Source organism: Athene noctua, chromosome 5, assembly GCF_965140245.1.
Source record: "Athene noctua chromosome 5, bAthNoc1.hap1.1, whole genome shotgun sequence".
NCBI lineage: Eukaryota > Metazoa > Chordata > Aves > Strigiformes > Strigidae > Athene > Athene noctua.
Genome location: NC_134041.1, coordinates 30,089,198 through 30,106,318, shown reverse-complemented (window position 1 = coordinate 30,106,318; position 17,121 = coordinate 30,089,198). Strand labels below are relative to the sequence as shown.

Genomic DNA, 17,121 nt, shown 5'->3' with positions numbered 1-17,121 from the left:
CATATCTTTCAGGCAGTCCTAACATGGAGTTGCCCATGGCCTTGCAATGGACAATTGGGGTTCTCCAGGTGAGAGCACTTATGGGGTAACCTGGCCTGCAGAAATGTTTTCCCACTCCTGCAGCCACCCTTCCCTGGAGGAGGACAAATGCCTCCCAGCCATGCTCACTGATCCAAGGTGGAAACCAGGGATGTGAAGGTACCAATGAGGTCTGCAGGGCATCTTAAGCCAGGAGCTCGTGTGTTCAGGAAAATGTTTTGCTACTAACCTGGCTGCCTTGGCTTCTCCAACTCTCCTTCAATGCTAAGAGCACAGAAACACTGTGGGCAGCTGTAAACATGAATCAGAGTTTTCTGGTGCTACAAGCACACATAAGCCCATGCAGAGAGCTGGCAAACATACAAAATACTTTTCTTTTTTCTCTTCTTTCCCATCCTTTCTACAAGATCCATCCTTGTTGTAAAGAAGATTGCCTCGTGTCTGGCCTTCCTTTTTCTTTTGTTATTTTGGCTGGGAATCATCTCTGCTGCCTACAGATGTCTATAAGTTCGATGTTCACAGCTGAGCCAGTCCTGCAGATCCCCAGCAAGCCCCCCAGTGCCACCTCAGGTAGGAGCCAGAGATAGATGTGTCACCTTACAGATCCACAAATCTCTTTCCGTTGGGCATGGAGGACCCTCAAGGGCGATTTTAGTCCCAGACCAGAGAATATTTGATATCAAAAACCCAAGGAGCAGAAGCTTCCCCTGCAGTCTTGCTATACCCAACACCTTGCTGACTTTGGAGATGATTCAAACCTTTCCCTTTCCAAGTCAAAGGGACACCCCATGCAAGAAAAGACCAGGCTCTTTTTTTTTTTTTTTACCCCCAGAGATATTTTTTTTTTGTTTTTTTTAATTTCATCTTGGTACGCGATTTCTGACAGCATGTCAGCATCTCCCGCCAGGTCAGTCATCTCCGGACCCCGCTACATTCAGTGTCAGATCGTACAATGGCAATGAGCCAGTGTTTTTCAGCCTCACAGTCACTTGCATGTCTTTACGGGTTGTTGCTTACATCATTTGTGAACAGCAGCACAAAAGGACACAACGCATGAAAACAAGAGTGTGGGGATGAGGTGAGGGTCAGCTGAAGGCTCGACCCTAAGGAGAACTTTTCCCAGGTTCCCATGGCTCCTGCAGGGATGAACCCGTGCACAGGGTGGGAAATGCAGGGCTCTCCCTCCTTTCTCCTTCGCCCAAGGGGTGGCGATACAGGCTGCAGTGTTTTCCAGAGCCAGGACAGCAGTTCACACGGGTCTAGCACCCATATTTGAGGGTACAGGACAGGGTCGCTGGCAGGCTGGGTCCTGCCATGGGAAGGAGAGAGGTGATGCAGAGAAGCATGGCTGAGCTTCGATGGGCTGGGATGTCCACCAGCTCCAGCAGCATTGTCCACCCTGTACCAACATGTCCAGCAGTGGGGACAGGACCTGGCCACCATGCTGCCCACATCGATCTGCTGGCAGAGGAGCCGGTCCCTGGAGCCAGCCCTGCTTTGGGTTTCAACTGCACCTCAAAACCAGTGGAGCAACCTGAGAGCACCAAAAATAACCAACCCCAAAACCCAAACCTATCACCTGAAATGAACTGATGTTCCTTCCCTGCCACTGGGCTTTTGCAACCTAAACATAACGTTTATAAAAGTAAATTATTTCATCTTATAACTTAAGTGCATTGAGTATTTCCTTAAATATGGTTCACGCTGAAAATAAAGTTACTTTTGCTGTACAGTAAATTTCTGATAGACTTAGAAATAAACTTTGTTGATACAATCTGGCAGGTGTGGCTGTGCAGTTTATCACCCACAGCCACACAGCTCTGCACACACACGCACACACACACACGTGTGTGCTCACACACACACATACACACACATAGCCCCATCCTCAGGGACAATGTAGGGGTTTCTAGCTTTCTATATTTGCATGGGAACATCTATCTTAAAAGTCCCTGTGTTTAAACAGCAAGCACTCAAGCTGGTTGAAGGAACAGAGGGAAAACCCCGCAGTGAAATTTTCCCCATGTTTCCCCAAAGCATTGTCAGCTTTTCAAACTTCAAAACCTGGCTGATGCTGTGGGCTCCCTCTATGAAGATCAGCAGTTTGCTCTTTCTGCTGCTCCCAACCGAAGGCAGTACTAAGGGGATATGGCACCAGGATGCTCCCATGGGTTTCCCCCTCCCCCTGCCTTTCCCCCTGCCAAAACGAGAAATTTGGTTCCCTGTTTGAAATTTGAAAATCCACCAGCCAGCTGCAAAAACCACTCCTGTACCTAATCCTAGGCTCCTAAGAGAAACATGAAACTATGCAACCCATAACTTAACTCGCTCCTTGGGAAACCCAAGCTACAACATATTGTTTGACAGCATCCCAGCAGTCTTGCTTCCCCCTCCCTCCCAACCCCGGGGGCTCTGCAGCCCCTCCTGGGGCAGCTCGGCGGCATCGGCTGCCCTGTGCTGGGGACCACGCCTTGTTCAGGAGGTGAAGTAGGAGTTCTGCATAGAGTAGAGGTGGTCGATGGGGTTCCCCACTCGTGCCTGGAGCGGCCCCGCGTCTGCTGTGGCGAGGAAGCAGTCGCCCAGGTTGCTCAGTGAGGTATCATCACTATCCAAGTCGTGGAAGAGGGGCTCAGCACCTTTGGAAGCAGGGAAACAACAGAAAGGTTTCAAAGACTACATTCTCCTCTGAAATCTTGACAGTGCCTGGTACCCCCAGCCTTTTCAGTGTAAGGATTTAGGGGTGAAGGGACTGCCACCTTCCCAGAAATAGCTGCACCGCCCCATGCACGCCCCACCACACAGCCTCCCACCACAGTGCAGCATCTCTTTGAAGGAGAGAAGGCAAGAGGCAAACCCCAGAGCCTTACCATAGGGGTGCATGTGGTCTCCGGGCATCTGCGGCGGGGTGAGCCCTTGCCGGAAGGGGTCAGAGCCGTAAACGCTTTGCTCCATGCCCAGCAGCTGCTGGGGCGGGGGCAGAGTGGTGTAGGGGTTCAGCATTCCCTCCAGCCCTGCGCTGCCACCACCATTCGTCTGGGCTGCAAGAGAGGAGCAAGACATTGGTGCGGTGGGGCTGCTGCTTTGTCGGGGGCCCAGCTCCTTTGGGAAGCCCAGAGAGGGCTGGGAAATAGGGGGACCCTGAGTGCAGGGAGAGCTGGGTGCGAGTGGGGTACCTGAGCTCAGTCGCTGTGTGTTTTGCTGATCCTGCTGCTGCTGCTGCTGCCTCCTGGCGAGCTTCTTCATCTGGGCGAGAAGGGGAAAAAACCGGGTGAAATCATCCTCCAGCCAAAGTGAGGAGGGAGGGGAGGCCTGGCACCGGCTGCTGTTAGGGAGCTACCCCTCATACCCACCTTTGCTCGCTGGTTCTGGAACCAGACCTGCACCACACGGACGCTCAGCCCTGTCTCAGCTGCCAGCGTCTCCCGCACCTTGGAGAGAGGAATGACAGCAGCGACTCAGCCCACTCAGCTTTTCAGGGGAGTTTAGGAGGGGATAGAGCAGCCGGGGTAAGTCCTTGCCCAGCATTCAGGACATCACCGGAGGCTGGAGGTGGCTGAGCATGGGCCCTTCTCCCCATACCTTCCTGCAGGGCTTGGAGGAGACCTCAAACGATGCCTTGAATGCCCTCCGCTGCTGTGTGGTCAGGATTGTCCGGGGTCTCTTGGGCCGCTTGTGATCCTTCCCATCCTCAGCGCCCTTCCCTGAGGCTTGGCCCATTTTGCAGATGCTGTCCTCATCATCACTTTTGCCTAAGAGGGGGGAAAAATAGCAGGTCCTTTAGAGACAATGGGCAGTGCACATCGTTTTCCAGCATGTCCAAAATAATCTGAGGGACTTAATACATGCTGCTATTGGTGGGGAACTTCTTGTGAATGTGCATAAGGAGCTGAGGTTTGGGGCTGGCTGCTCCATGGCACCTCAGAGAGGGGGAGAGCTGCTGTGGCTCCTAGTTTGGGGTTGTTCAGCCAGCAGATGTGTTTTCTGGTTCTTCTCTTCCCCAACAGTCTGAGCAGCTGCAATGTGAAATCCTGGGACATTTGATGTTCCCTCCATCAGACCCAAATCCCTGCTTGCTCCACAGTGATTTCCTGCCAGGTCACAGCTGGGGTCACATCTGGACACACAGGTTGCATCTATGAGAGGGGACAGCAGCTACTGAGGACCACTGTGCCCCTGGGACTGTCCCCCAGCCCAGCTGGTGACCAGGCATCTGGTCCCTCTGCCTAGACAGCCCAGTCTGGGGGAGATCAAGGTGCAGGGTGAGTAGAGACGCTCAGAGAGGGCAACACATTAGCCAAGACATCACAAACCCCTCCTGATTTGCCCCACCATGGAAGTCAACTCAATTTAGAGCACAGACTTTTAATTATAAATATAAGGGGCACCTTTTTGCCTGTATTTCCCCCCTTCCATCGACTTGTAAATCTCCCTGGACAGAAGCCCAGGCTACTTCAAACTTCACCCCTCAGGTACTTGCTGTAATGTGCTGCTCCGATGCGTTCCCAGGCACTGGTGTGTATCTCTCCGCTGCTCTCCGCTACTCAGGGCCGCGGGACCTTTGGCACAAGCGACTCCAGGAAAGCAGGCAGCACTTCCCTGTCTCTTACCAGCCCTCCTCATTTACTGTATTGCCACTGTGTCAATGACCTTGCTTGCTCAGCTGGTGTGGGAGGGCTGTAATGCAGGTTTGACAGCACAGGTCTTTCCCTCTCAAGAGCCGTAAATCACTTGCAGCCTTTTCAGGAAAGCTCCTCCAACATCCATTTGGGAACCAATAAAAGAGCTGAGGTGCTGGTCTGATACAGACACAGGTTACAATCCTGTGCTTGGCTCAGGTCCTGTCCCAGGGCTGCCACATCTCCAGGAGATGGGGTTGTGAGCTTGGCCCAGAGTTCATGGCTAAAGCAGGTCAGGTCGTACCCCATGGCAAGAGCTAATCATAGATCACATACATCAGAAAAGTGTAAATCCAACAGCAGCCCAGTTGGGAATGGTGAAAGAGAAAAGCAGATCTTTGGGGAGAGAGGAGGCAATGATCCTGGGGGAGTGAGGATGCTCTTGAGTACCAGTTACCCCATCCTTGTATGCTGCTGGGCTCACCAGTCAATATGGAGACCTTCCCTGTGGCGAAGGCTTGGACAGGGAGAGATCTTCACACTGGCAGTACCCAAGGAGCCCGGAGCTGGGTGCTGGCTCCCAGGAGCCAGAGCCTTGCTGCTGCTGTAAGCTCCTTGCTTGCTCACGGCACATCCATGGCATGCCCATGGCAGCAGCAGCAATGGGAAAGACAAACTGCTGTTTTCTTGCATGTCCCAATGCGAGGGAGGTAGTAACACAGTAGGTCTGAGAGCCCCAGTGCTGGGGACTGCCAGGGTGTGGAGTCTCTGATGGCTAATGAGGCTGAGCAGCTCCTGGCTGCTGCCTCCTTCTCAGTGCTAGCACAAGCAAGGTCTCTGCTCTGCCATGCTGCCTGCTCTCCTGAAACCTAAAGGAGTTTAATTTTGATGGAAGGGTAGAGATTCTTACAAATATTGGGTGAAGGAATGTCAACCAGTGGAGATATTTCAGTGCCTGAACCCCTTTGCACCCTAACACAAGTTGAGCGCCCCAATCCCCTCCAGTCCAGAACTTGGCAGGGGGGGAGCCAGAGGCTCATGGACTCCATCAAGCAAGTGATGCTCAAAACCCATGCCAAGGGGGAAAACCTACTCAGAGTAGTCCCCCTGAGCCCTCCCCCCACAACACCTGCTCCCCAAATCCCTCCCAGTGTCAAAGGAAAAGAAGGAAAAGCGAAGCCGGATTTGGCGGGGTATTACTTTTAATTAACTCTCCCTTTCAAGCCTTTCCCCACTGAAGAGGGGGGAGAAATTAATGAGTGTCTGGGGCTGCCCCTGACGTCACCTGGGAAGGGACCGAGGCGATAGATATTGTGTGATGTGCCCTCAGTCCGACCCGCTGAGCCCGCATCCTGCCACCGGGGCCAGGACATTCCTCGCTTGTGAGGATTTAGGGAGAGGAGAAATGTTAGGACGCTTTTAATTGGAAAGTGGGGTCCTCTTTCAGAGGGGCTTGTTTACTTAGGCTGGGCGGCGGAGGCTCGGGGGAGGCAGTAATTGAAGTGAGGGTTTGGGAGATTACAGACAACATATGGCTCGCTTTTTATCTGTGCTTTCTCATAAAGTGGCCTTTGGTGCACAGCGGCTGGGGGGAGGGAGGGCAGGGGGCTTCAAAGCAGTGAAGGGGGAGACGGGAGAGGCTGGACAAGCACATTTCATGCTGCTAGTGAAGGGCATCCGGGACTGGTGCCAGAGCAGGGACAACCCTCTGCATCCCCCGTTGTGACAGTGGGGTCCTCGGGGTGGGGGTGGGTGGGGATGCAGGAGGGGACAAAGCCACGCCATGCTGAACATCCAGGTGGGATGTGCACCTGGGCTGGCCCCTGCCATGCCACCACCCCTAGAGCCATACCACTGAGACAAACTGTTGGTGGCCACCAAAACCAGGCAGGGATGGCAATGGGGCTAAGATATGGGGTCTGCAAGGAGACAGGAAGGGCTGCCAGGGGATGCTGGGTGCTTTGGGTTGGGTTTCTGACCAGCCAAGGGGTTGCCATGCTCTTCTGACTTCCACGCTGGCCCTTCACATCTCTTGTGTTTCAGCTGGAGTTTCCACTGAAATAAGTATTTCCCCTGGAGGTTTTTGCTTGTTGAAGCTCTTGGTTTGGCCAGAGCCCCTGGAAGCAGGGCTGGACCACAGGCCAATGAGTCACTGGGGAGGAAAAGCTCCCCAACCTTTCACAAACTGCCCTTTTCCCCCACTAGGAATAAACCCAAACTGTTGTGGCCAATTCACTTATTTTTCTGCATGATGTCTTCTCATTGGTTCCTATTTTAACTGAGAGTTTGCACATCCCAGAAGGAAAAAATAATAATTCTTCAATCAATTAAGGACTTTCCCAGGGCTAAGGCAAGAGCCAGCGCCAGCATGCCAGATCCTGCTGCTTTCCTGCCTCTCCAGCTCCTCCAGAGCTAGACCATCACTCACCAGCTCCCTTCAGCCACCTCCTCCCATGGCCTCACTCTTTATTTTTTAAACACCATCACCGTTATTTGGGGGGAGGATTTTTTTTATTTCAGGAGAGCAGGGTTGCATAGCTTGAACAGACCCAGCTGCAGGCAACGCTGCAAAGCAGCTGGGCTCTCACTGCAGAGGAGCATGATATTAAAGAGAAACACAGGCTTTGGGCAATTTTTGCTCCATACCCACCAAAACCACCCTTGTGCCCCCATGCACCTTCTCACAGCTGCAGCACTGCCTGTGCCTGGCGGTGAGCACTGGGCTTTGCTGTGTCTGTAACCTGCTCTGCTTCACACCTTAACAACCCCCTCCTGAACGGGATCGTAGTGCTCATTTCTATATTTTTCTAAATCCAGTGCTTTGCCCTAGAAGGGAAAAGACAGGCTCCCCCCAGCTTGCCAGCAGTCCTTTTCAGAGCTTGGCATTTCGAAGGTAAATCCTTCCCTCTGCAAAGGAGGATTTTCCCCCAGCGATGGTTTTTAAGAGGAGCCAAGCAACCCAGGCACACAGTGTGGGGCCGCGCAGACTCACGAGCAGCAGGGCTCTGCAGGGACAGCGTTAATATGAGGATCCCTGCTAGCAGATAATTTCCAACCCCCTGGCCCCTGTTGCTGGGCTTTCTCACTAAATTTGTCTTCCTGGGAAACATTCAGATTTGATTTGCATTGACTGTAGATGCATACTTTAATGCTGATCTGATGCTCTGGGCAACCTAACCCAGCAGTGACACCCTGGCTGGAGCAGGATGACAGCGCCCTGCCCACCTCCAGCCATGGTGCCACTTGTCCTGCAGCCCCCCCTTGGCTAGGCAGCGTCCCTGCAGCATCACCACACTGGCTCTGCAGTCTGGCTCCAGCCATTGACTGACTGGGAAGCCACTGGGAACACAGGATTTGCAGGCTCCCTGATGCCAGCTCATGTTTTAGCTCTGTGCCTCAGTTTCGCCTCAGCATTAAAAAGGGTGGCTACAGCAGAAGCAGCTCACTTCTTGCACTCAGCCTTTCCAGAGCCCAGGCAGGGATGGTGAGGCACAGGGGAGAGACACAGAAAGTTTACCCCAAGGAAATCAGTGGGGTGCTTGGGACTGTGATTTTTCTTTAGGAAGAAAACTCTAATTTACAGTGCATTTATACCAGTGGCAGCTCATCCATTTCTCCAGGTGAGGAGGTCAGAGATGTCACCTTCAGCCAGCACGACTCTTTCCCAAGACTGGGGATGCTGTATACCCCTTGCGATGGGGTACTGGTGCCCAGCACAGGCCAGGAGCACAAACCCTTACAGAAACGAGCTTCATGAGATGGGATAGTCCCCAGAGCATTCTCCAGCCCTGCAGCCCTTCCGCTGCCAAGGTCCCTGCTCACACCCTTGCCACTGAGGCGGGAGAGAGTCCAGCTGGAGGACACAACAGTGCTTATAGAGCTTTTCCCTTTGGACCATGGGGCAGAGGTCCGGGCAGCAAGCCCAAACCTTGCCTCCAGACCCCACCACTCTCACAGGGGCCTCGGAGCGGAACCAGCCAGGGAGACGCTGGGCGCGGGCGGCCCCTTACCAGAATCTGACAGAGCCGGGCTCACCAAGCTCAGCAGCTCCCGCTCCTTCTCATAGTCGCCCTTACAGAGGAGCTGCCCCTCCTTCAGCACAAACTCGTCACCCTTCTGCAGGCGCCGCTCGCAGACGCAGCAGCAGAAGCAGCGCAGGTGGTAGACGCTCTTCTGGGCACGCATCACCAGCTCGCTGGGCGCGATGGCCTCCAGGCACCCGGCACACTTCACCGCGAAGAGCCTGGGGGAGCAAGAGGAGATCCTGCTGGGACGGCTGGCAGCACCGCAGCTGCACCCGGCGGGTGGCACAGTGCTGGGAACAAGGGCCAGGGACAGTGGTGGAGGAGCAGCCATTGGTACAGGATTGCTGCGTCACCCTGTTGCTGCTTTGATTGCGTTGAGGGGCTTGGCACAACGGTGCTGGCACCCCACAGTGACACAGCACGTGCTGCATGTGTCAGTGGGGGATGCTCCTTTCAGGTCAACTTTGGCATTTCTGGTTGATGTGTTACCAGGTGCTCACCATGAATGCTGTCAAAGGATGAAGACCTCAGTGTCCAGACACTCCGAGGGAAAAGCAAACAGATGTCAAACCCAACAGTCCAGCTACCACTACAAGATGTGGGATGCATCGCCTCTACATGAGTTTTATCAAGCCAAGCCTACATGTCCACCTGCCTCCAGCTTACACCCAGACGTAAGGAGATGCTGGAGATGCAATGAGGCCAGTGAGTTCATCCGTGCCTCTCAACAAGCACCTCCAGAAATAATGCATGCTGTCAGTCACTCACAAACCTTCCTGTCTGTCTGGCCTGGACCACTGGAACAGCCCTGTTCCTGCTTGCAAACACATCAAGAATGTCTAATATATCATAAAAACTCTCAATGGCAGCAAGTTTTCTGTTAAGGCTGGTGACAGACTGAAGACTTGATGTGTTAAAAGGGAAAGAAAAAGCTCAGCTTGTTCCCTGACATTGATGTGACAGTGTTTGAGGCATCCCTAATTGTACAGTTTCCAGGTTTCATCACACTGGCTTTATACTTAAAAGACAATAATAATAATGACAGCATAACACTTAGGTTGAAATAGAGCTTTTCTTTCTCTGACTTTAAATGTCCTTACTGGGAAGCTCAGTATCATGATCCACGTTTTACAGTTGGGGAAACTGAGGTGAGCAGAGTGGAGGTGGCAGCATCAGTGTTGGCTTGAGAGGACTTGGAGGGCCCTGGAGCTAAACACTCAGCTGGATGTTTTAAGTGAATGGGATGTTTCCCCAGTAGAGATGTTTGAAGGTACCGAAGCAGAACTTTTTTGCCACCCCCAGATATCTGTTTTTTTGGCTTGGACCCCATAAAGAAAAAAATCACTGTTTACCCAGCCTTGTCCTAAATATCTGTGGGAACTGGACGTTATTATTCCCCTGTCTTGATGACTTTGTCCCAGAAAGAGAAGTCAGAAGTCAGCACACATCCTGCAGAGGTTATCTCCGAGCATCGCCTGTGTCCCGGCCCGGGGATGCCCCGGGGACCTGCCGCATGGGGACCGCTGCATCCAGCCTTCCACTGGCCCCAGACAATTCCCACTTCACAGTCCCCATCTCAGGTGCCATCCCACAGGGGAGATCTGAGGGGCTGGAAGGCTGTGGGGATGGTGATGGCTGGCTGGGGAGGGGAAGAGCAGCCCTTCAGCCGTTCAACCCTTTCTCCTTCTCTGGCTGTTACAAAAAACCACATAGGAAATGATAAGTGCTGAGCCAGTCCCATTACAACAAGGAGAGGATCAGATGTAGGCAAAACCCTCACAGCTAAACCTTCAGAAAATGGGAATAATTCAAAAATGTTCTTGTGAAGAGTTCGATAGCCCATAAAACAAGGAGAGAGGGGGCAGAGCAAGGCACACCTGTGTCTTTGTGCCTCAGAGGTAGCTCCCAAGGTGAAGGAGCCCGTAACACCAGAGATGCTGCTGAACAAGAGTTCCCCAGCAGCAAAGGGACATGCATCTTGCTGCAGCCCACGTGCAACCTCTGCTCCTGTGAAATCCCAGCCAGGCTTCATTTCACTTTTTCGTTTCACTGCTTTAGCTGCCCAATAGCTGATAAACAAGATGGTCAGCTGTGTGAACTGCCGGAGAGGCACAGGCAGGCTCTGCCGTGCAGGCAGCGAGCCCAGGAGAGTCGGCAGCAGCTGGTCGCATCTGTGCCTGTCTCATCAGAGATGAGAGCTTGCTGCGTGGAGCCAGTGAGCCTGGGCCAGGCAGTGTGTCCCACCAATGCGAGGGGGGCAGACATCTGCAGGACCAGAAGATAATGCCTGCCTCCCTGCACCGACAGGCAGGGTCAGCCACAGAGCATCACCTCCCAGTGCCCCGTGCCACGGCTGGTGAGCACCGAGCAAACAGCTGCCCACCAGATGTGTGCAACAGCTGCCAGCTGTGCCCACCAGCCTTTGGTGGTGAGTGTCAAGGGTTCAAAGGGTTGGGAACAGGGCCACCAAATGTACCCTGCTTTATTGGTGTCGGCTGCCTCCCACCTTGGGGGTCCTCTCACGGATGCTTCATGACAGCATGTGGTTTATGCTCGCTCCCTCCCAGCTTTCCCCAAAATGGTGGCGGCAAGCGCACGGATGAGTGCATCACTCTCCCCATGCCAGACAAATCCTGGGCATGCTCAGTAAATGGTAGCATCCCACAAGAAGTAGGAAAGAGGTGTTATGAAGCTTTTATAAAACACTACTGTCGCTACAGAAAGTGAAAAATCATCGAATAAAAGGTGGGGGTTAGGGAGTTTATAATTCTAGATAATGCCATTAGTAGCTTTTATTTTTGTACATTAAGCTTTCATTTCCCAGGTTTACATACAACTGTCTGTCTCTAAGATGTATATATTTCCAACATTCCTGGGACTGCCCTGGGACGAGTGGGATGTATGTTCCCTTGAAAGCATTCCTTCTGAAAGGTCGTTTTTTTTCTTGTTCCAGCTCTGAGAAACGGAGGCTTGTGTTAATATTTCTGTAGTAATTTTGTCTTTAATTATGTCTCTTTTATGTAAAAGTGGAGGCAATTTGTATTCATCTGGTAACACATTCTCATCCTGTTTAAATTAAGTTTAAGCCCTATCTGTGGGGATTACTAACTGCTCTCAGTAATAAAATATTGATAAACTATTATGTTACTGCTAGCTAATCTTCATGAATGAATGTGGCCAAAATCTCTACTTCCAGGGCACTGATCAGAGAGCCATAAACCTTTGCCAATTAGGCACAGCAGCACCAGCTGAGCGATAGATGTTTCTAAGCCCAAAGTGTGTTGCAAAACAGGAAGGTGTGAGATTTAGGCAAATGGCTGCCTAATATTAGACACTTAAAACTGTACTTAGGTGGCTGAATAAATGACTTTATTTCTAAACTGCTGAGTTCCCAACAGCTCCCGCTGAGGGATGACAGACAGACCAGGCATCTTTTGCTGCCCAGTGCAGGACTCCCCCCTCCCTGGGCAACATGAGATGCAGAGAAATCCCATAAAACCTCTTCCATGGTATCACACTGTAAAAAGCTTCTTATAAACCTACAATAAACCCAGATCTTAGGCACTAAAAGGTCACGGGCATAAAATCTGCAGCCTACCACAGGTAGTAATGGGGAGAGAGCAAAGGGCATCACTGGTGTCCCAGATCTCTACAGCCCTGGACAAGCCCTGGCCAGTACCAGCTCCTCTTCCTGGGAACGAAGAGCATTGCACAGATAACCCCCTCCACAGATAACTCCATGCATGGATAACCCCCTGCATGGATAATCCCACTCAGGAATAACCCCACACAGGGGTAGCCCCATATAGGATAACTCCAGCATGTCTAACCCCTGCATGGGTAACCCAACTGAAACACCCCTGGTCAGCCTAAGATGGGCCTGAAGGAAAATTTTCTTCCAGTATCAGATCTAGCAAGTAGTTTAACATTTTTGCCTGAGCAAGACACACTAGCCTGGATCCAGAGATGTTTTCCTCCACCTCTGGGATCTTCAGCTCTGTGCACAGCTCCCTCCTGCTGCAGGCAGCAGGCTACAGAGCAAACACCATTTTTTCTCCCATCTCTACCTCTTTGTGCCTCCCTGCAGTTGCAAAGGGGACTCTGAAATTACATTTTTCTCTACAGGAGGCTGTACAGAAGAGAAGAAGGATGGGCTCTTCCCAGGGACTTCAACAAGTTTTAAACCAAGAACAAATTACGAACCCCTAAATTGCAACAGGAGCACTTTCATTTCTGCCACCCTAGGGACGCTGTGGGCTTTACTTCTCAGTAGATTTTTTTTTTTCCCCTCCATAGCCTCCTCCCCTCCAAAAGCTGAATCAGGCATGGCTGGCAGACTTTGGGTTTGTTTAACCACATATGAAGCCAAGAGGTGCAGGGCACCCAGACAGGGTCACCTGCTCCGCCCTGTGATGCTCGGTGGAAACTCAGCCTGCCCCGGGTGACTCAGTAAAACCCTTATCAAAGCACTGACAGCGAATATTTGTAAATAAAAACAAACCCACTCAACTTAGGAAGAACTGGAACAAAAACATGGTGATGCAAGCAATTTTTATCACAACACATAACTTTTTGTTTCTGATCTTAAAAACATCCCTGTTCCTGTAATAATTAATATGCATTAAATTTTATTTTTTTTTTTTTTAAATTCAGGTAGGTCCCTTTTGAAATGACAATCTGCAGTTTTGAAACAGAAAGGTGGTGGCGGTGTGTTTCAAGAAAAACTTGGAACAAAATATTTTGTCATTTCCAAAAGTGCAACATTTCTGCTGGAAGACCCCCAAGCGAGCTAGCAGCATTACAGACATCCCCCCTTCCCCTGCGCCACAGTCCACTTTTCCATGCAATTCCTCTTCCTCGAGAAAGCCATCCCAGACCTCTGCTTTGGGGCTTCCCATCTGTGCATCATCACGGAAACCTAGAAATTTCTACACGTGACCAAAGCCACCTCTGGGGCGGCACACCCTGTCCCCAGGGCACCAATGGAGGGGGAGTGGCACAGGCAGCCCCAGTTTCCCATCGGAGTCACCATCCCCTCTTTCTTCCTTTATTTTGAGGTGACAGCCTGAAAGGGGCCGTGATTGACGGGCGCTTCCCGGCTGCTGTCTGTCTGCGTGCGCCGCATACAAACGCAGCCCTTCAGAGCTTCCCCGGGGGGCAGCGGGTCAGGGACGCCGTTATTAAATACTGACGGACAAATCTCAAACGCCACGCAAAGGCTTGGTTCAGGCAGCAGGTAAGGCAAGGCAGCTCTGCCGGGCGGAGGGATGCTCTCCTCCCTGTCCATGCCAGCCTGGCTCCGGGATGTGGTGAGAGGGGCAGGGGCAGCACCCGAGCCATCCCGCAGGCTCCCGGGGCGGGCACCGTTGGCACTGGTCCCCATGAAGTGGTGCAGGCAGCTGCCCTGCCAGACACCTCCCTGCCAGGGCTGCCCACAGCAGATGCATCCAGAGGCATGCTGGGTTTTCCAGGACCCTGGTGCAGAGACCTGACCAACTCACCTCCTGCTTTCACCATGGCCCAGGAGGAGACTGAGCAGACCCTGAATGACCCATCAGAGGTGCAGGAAGCTCCAGCCCGGCCACGCTCACAGCCATCCCCAACCGACACCTCTCTGGAGAGCAAAGCTGTCATGGAGCCGTGACCTTGGCATGGGGATGAGCTGATGGCCACGCACGGTGTGAGGGGTGTGGGAGGAGGCTGGCGGCAGGTGCCGGCGGCAAGCCGCAGGACTCCATGGGGAGTGAGGACACCGGATTGAGTTGTCTTGGCACGGAGTCATCTTCTCACTCACTGTCACTTGTTGGAAGAGGGGACGGCAGCACAGAGTCTTCAACGGGCTGGCAGTGAAAAATTGCAGTTGCTGTCAACCCTGCACCCATGGCTTGGGAAGGAGTCCTGCTGCTGCTGGGCTCATGCCACCTTGTCCTCTTCTCCAGCCCCTATGGGGCATGGGCCGCTGCTGGGAAGGAAGGGTCATGGATGCACCCCCTGTGCATGGTGCCTGCGAGGGCATCCCCCGGCCACAGCCATGGGGGGACCACCTGGACCCTCAGTCCCAGCAGAAGAGGTGCCAAGGCCATGGGAGCAACTAGGAAAGGGCTGCGTCCATCTCAGCACTGCAGAAGGTAGGCTGGCACGTCCTGGGGATGGGGAGAGCGATTCGAGGGCAACCTGGCACCAGCAATCCTGGAGACCTCCAAACCCACCCTGGGTCTCCGGGCTCCCAGGCTGACAGAGGAAAGCACCCACAGCTGCCCTCGCCTTCCCTTCCCACACACCCCAAGCCCTCGGAAAGCTCTCCAGTGGGACAGACGAGGGATGTTTTCCCCAGCACTGTTCTCCTGACCCTTCCCCGTCTCCCAGCTCCCTCCCCCCGAGGCAGACAAGTGTTCGCTTTACTGCCTGGCAACGGGGCCGGGGCTAAGCTTGCTAAAATATGAGTGTTTTTTGGCTGGAGTACCAGAAGACTGCAGTCCTACAGAGAGAAAAAAATTGAGCACTCCATGCCATGGCTCCAGAAAGGGGGAGAATTAGGTTTCACACCGAGCAGGCTGGACCATGGCATTCTTTAGTTAATGCTTAACAAACGCCCAAACAAAAGCGGCCAACTTCGCTGCATGTTTGTAAAATGTATTCTCAGCAGATTCGGGTTTATTGGAGAATTCACTCGCTTTGCAGCAAGTGGCGTTTTCCTTTTTTTTTTTTTTTTTTTAATTTCCCTTCTCCTCCCTCCCCCCCAGCTCGAGTCCTTCTCATTCCTGCTGTCTGAATGCGTTTTCTGACACTTCGAGAGGACATGGCAACCAGGCTAAAATGGGCTTATTTCATCCCAGGGGCTGATGCGAGCTTGTCTCCATGGCCCCAGGGTGCAAGCTCTCCCCAGGGTCTAGTCAAGCTGCTGCTGGCAACTGGGGATGGCAACTCCAAAAAGCCAACCCTTGGCCTCTTGCAAATCCATCCCTGAGCAGTTGGCTGATGGCTGTGTTGTCCAAAAGGCCAGGAAAGTGATGAGGGGAGGTGAAGCTGAGCACCCTGCTTTTCACCTTTCTTCACCTAATCCAGCTCTCAGGGTCTTCAAACCCAGTGGTCCTTCTTCATCCAGCATCCCACTCTGCTGTGCATCCCAGCCCTGCACACCTCCCTGTCACAGTGGCAGCTGCTGCCAAGCACTGCTTGCTTTCAAAGGCAGAGCTGCTCTTGGGGATGGCCAGGGCATGGAGGAGGGGGACAGCCCTGTCCAGGGACCCCAGAGACTTTGGAGGTGTTGAACTGGGGGTCCACTCATGGGTGACCTGCAGCAGTATCCCTAAATGAGTTCCTACTCTGACGGGAGCACCTAAGCAGGTCCCACAACCCCTCCTGGATACTGGTGCCATGGCAGAGGACACCAGTGACGATGGACATGCTGGGAAGGTGACGGCACTGCATCCAAGCCCAAACACCATCCCAATGGAGATAACCCAAGGATCGATCCCATCCAGCACAGCAGTTCTGCACCCCAGCCGATGCATCTCCCACTAAGCTGAATTTTGAGCAGCAACCCCCTCCCTGCCCTGTGCCCCCAAGAAAACAAGGATAATTGAAAAACCACAATATCACTAGTCAAATTTAATATTGAGAGTGAGTGAGCGGGAGCCAGAGGTCAGAATTAATTACACCCCACCATATTTCAGCACACTGCCGTGGCTCCGTGTCCTTTCCTTGGGGAGCAGTGCTTCCACAGAGAGGTCGACAGACATTATTAGAAAGGACTGATTTAAACGTACCCCCAGGAGCTTTTCAGCTTGTCTCTTCAGAGCCTTTGTTTGTACTGAGATTAATGGGGAGGCAAATGATGGAAAAGCAAAGTCACTAGGAGCAAGAGGATGTGCCATCACCACCACCACCCTGATTTGGCTGGCTTTGTAAGCAGAGCACGAATAACTAGAAGAGAAGGAAATGCTGTTTATGTCATTCATTTTGTGGATAAAAATGGGATGTTCTTTAAGTATTTTTTTTTTTTTTGCTTTCGAAGAAACAGAAATCCTGGCTAAAAAATCCTGCAGGCTGGTTTTCCTACCCCCCTGAGGATTTTACACACCTGCTGGTTTTTCAACGTGCTGTACCACCATGGGGGAAGGAATAATTTTTATTCTGTTCAAGCTTAGGATACCCCCTCTTGCATGTTATTATATTTGTCTCTGAGACTGTTGTGATGGAAAATGAAAAAAAAAAAAAAAAAAGAAAATTAAAATATTTGTATTTTCCATTCTGAATTTCAAAAGGAGGGTCAAAAAAAAAAAAAAGAAAAAAAAAGAAAAGAAGCAGCATTCAGATAAAGCGGAGAAGTTGTGATATCTCCTTTCTTGGGGACAGCCAGCACTTGACTGGTCCCAGCCCTGAGCAGCTTGAAAGGAAGGGCTGGGGACCTCAAGTGATACCATAAATTTACATCCACC

At 52.2% G+C, this 17,121-nt stretch overlaps 1 protein-coding gene across 1 annotated transcript in view; it reads right to left on the bottom strand.

Annotated features, from left to right (window-relative positions):
* Positions 1-870: 870 nt before the first annotated feature.
* LMX1A (LIM homeobox transcription factor 1 alpha) overlaps positions 871-17,121 on the bottom strand; it is a 45,209-nt gene continuing 28,958 nt past the window's right edge. Inside the window, exons 4-9 of the mRNA XM_074906889.1 lie at positions 8,666-8,898; positions 3,619-3,788; positions 3,390-3,467; positions 3,213-3,282; positions 2,907-3,077; positions 871-2,675 (exon numbers count right to left, since the gene is read on the bottom strand). Of these exons, the coding sequence (XP_074762990.1) occupies positions 2,515-2,675; positions 2,907-3,077; positions 3,213-3,282; positions 3,390-3,467; positions 3,619-3,788; positions 8,666-8,898 (883 nt within the window). The 3' untranslated portion in view covers positions 871-2,514. The remainder of the gene's footprint in view (positions 2,676-2,906; positions 3,078-3,212; positions 3,283-3,389; positions 3,468-3,618; positions 3,789-8,665; positions 8,899-17,121) is intronic.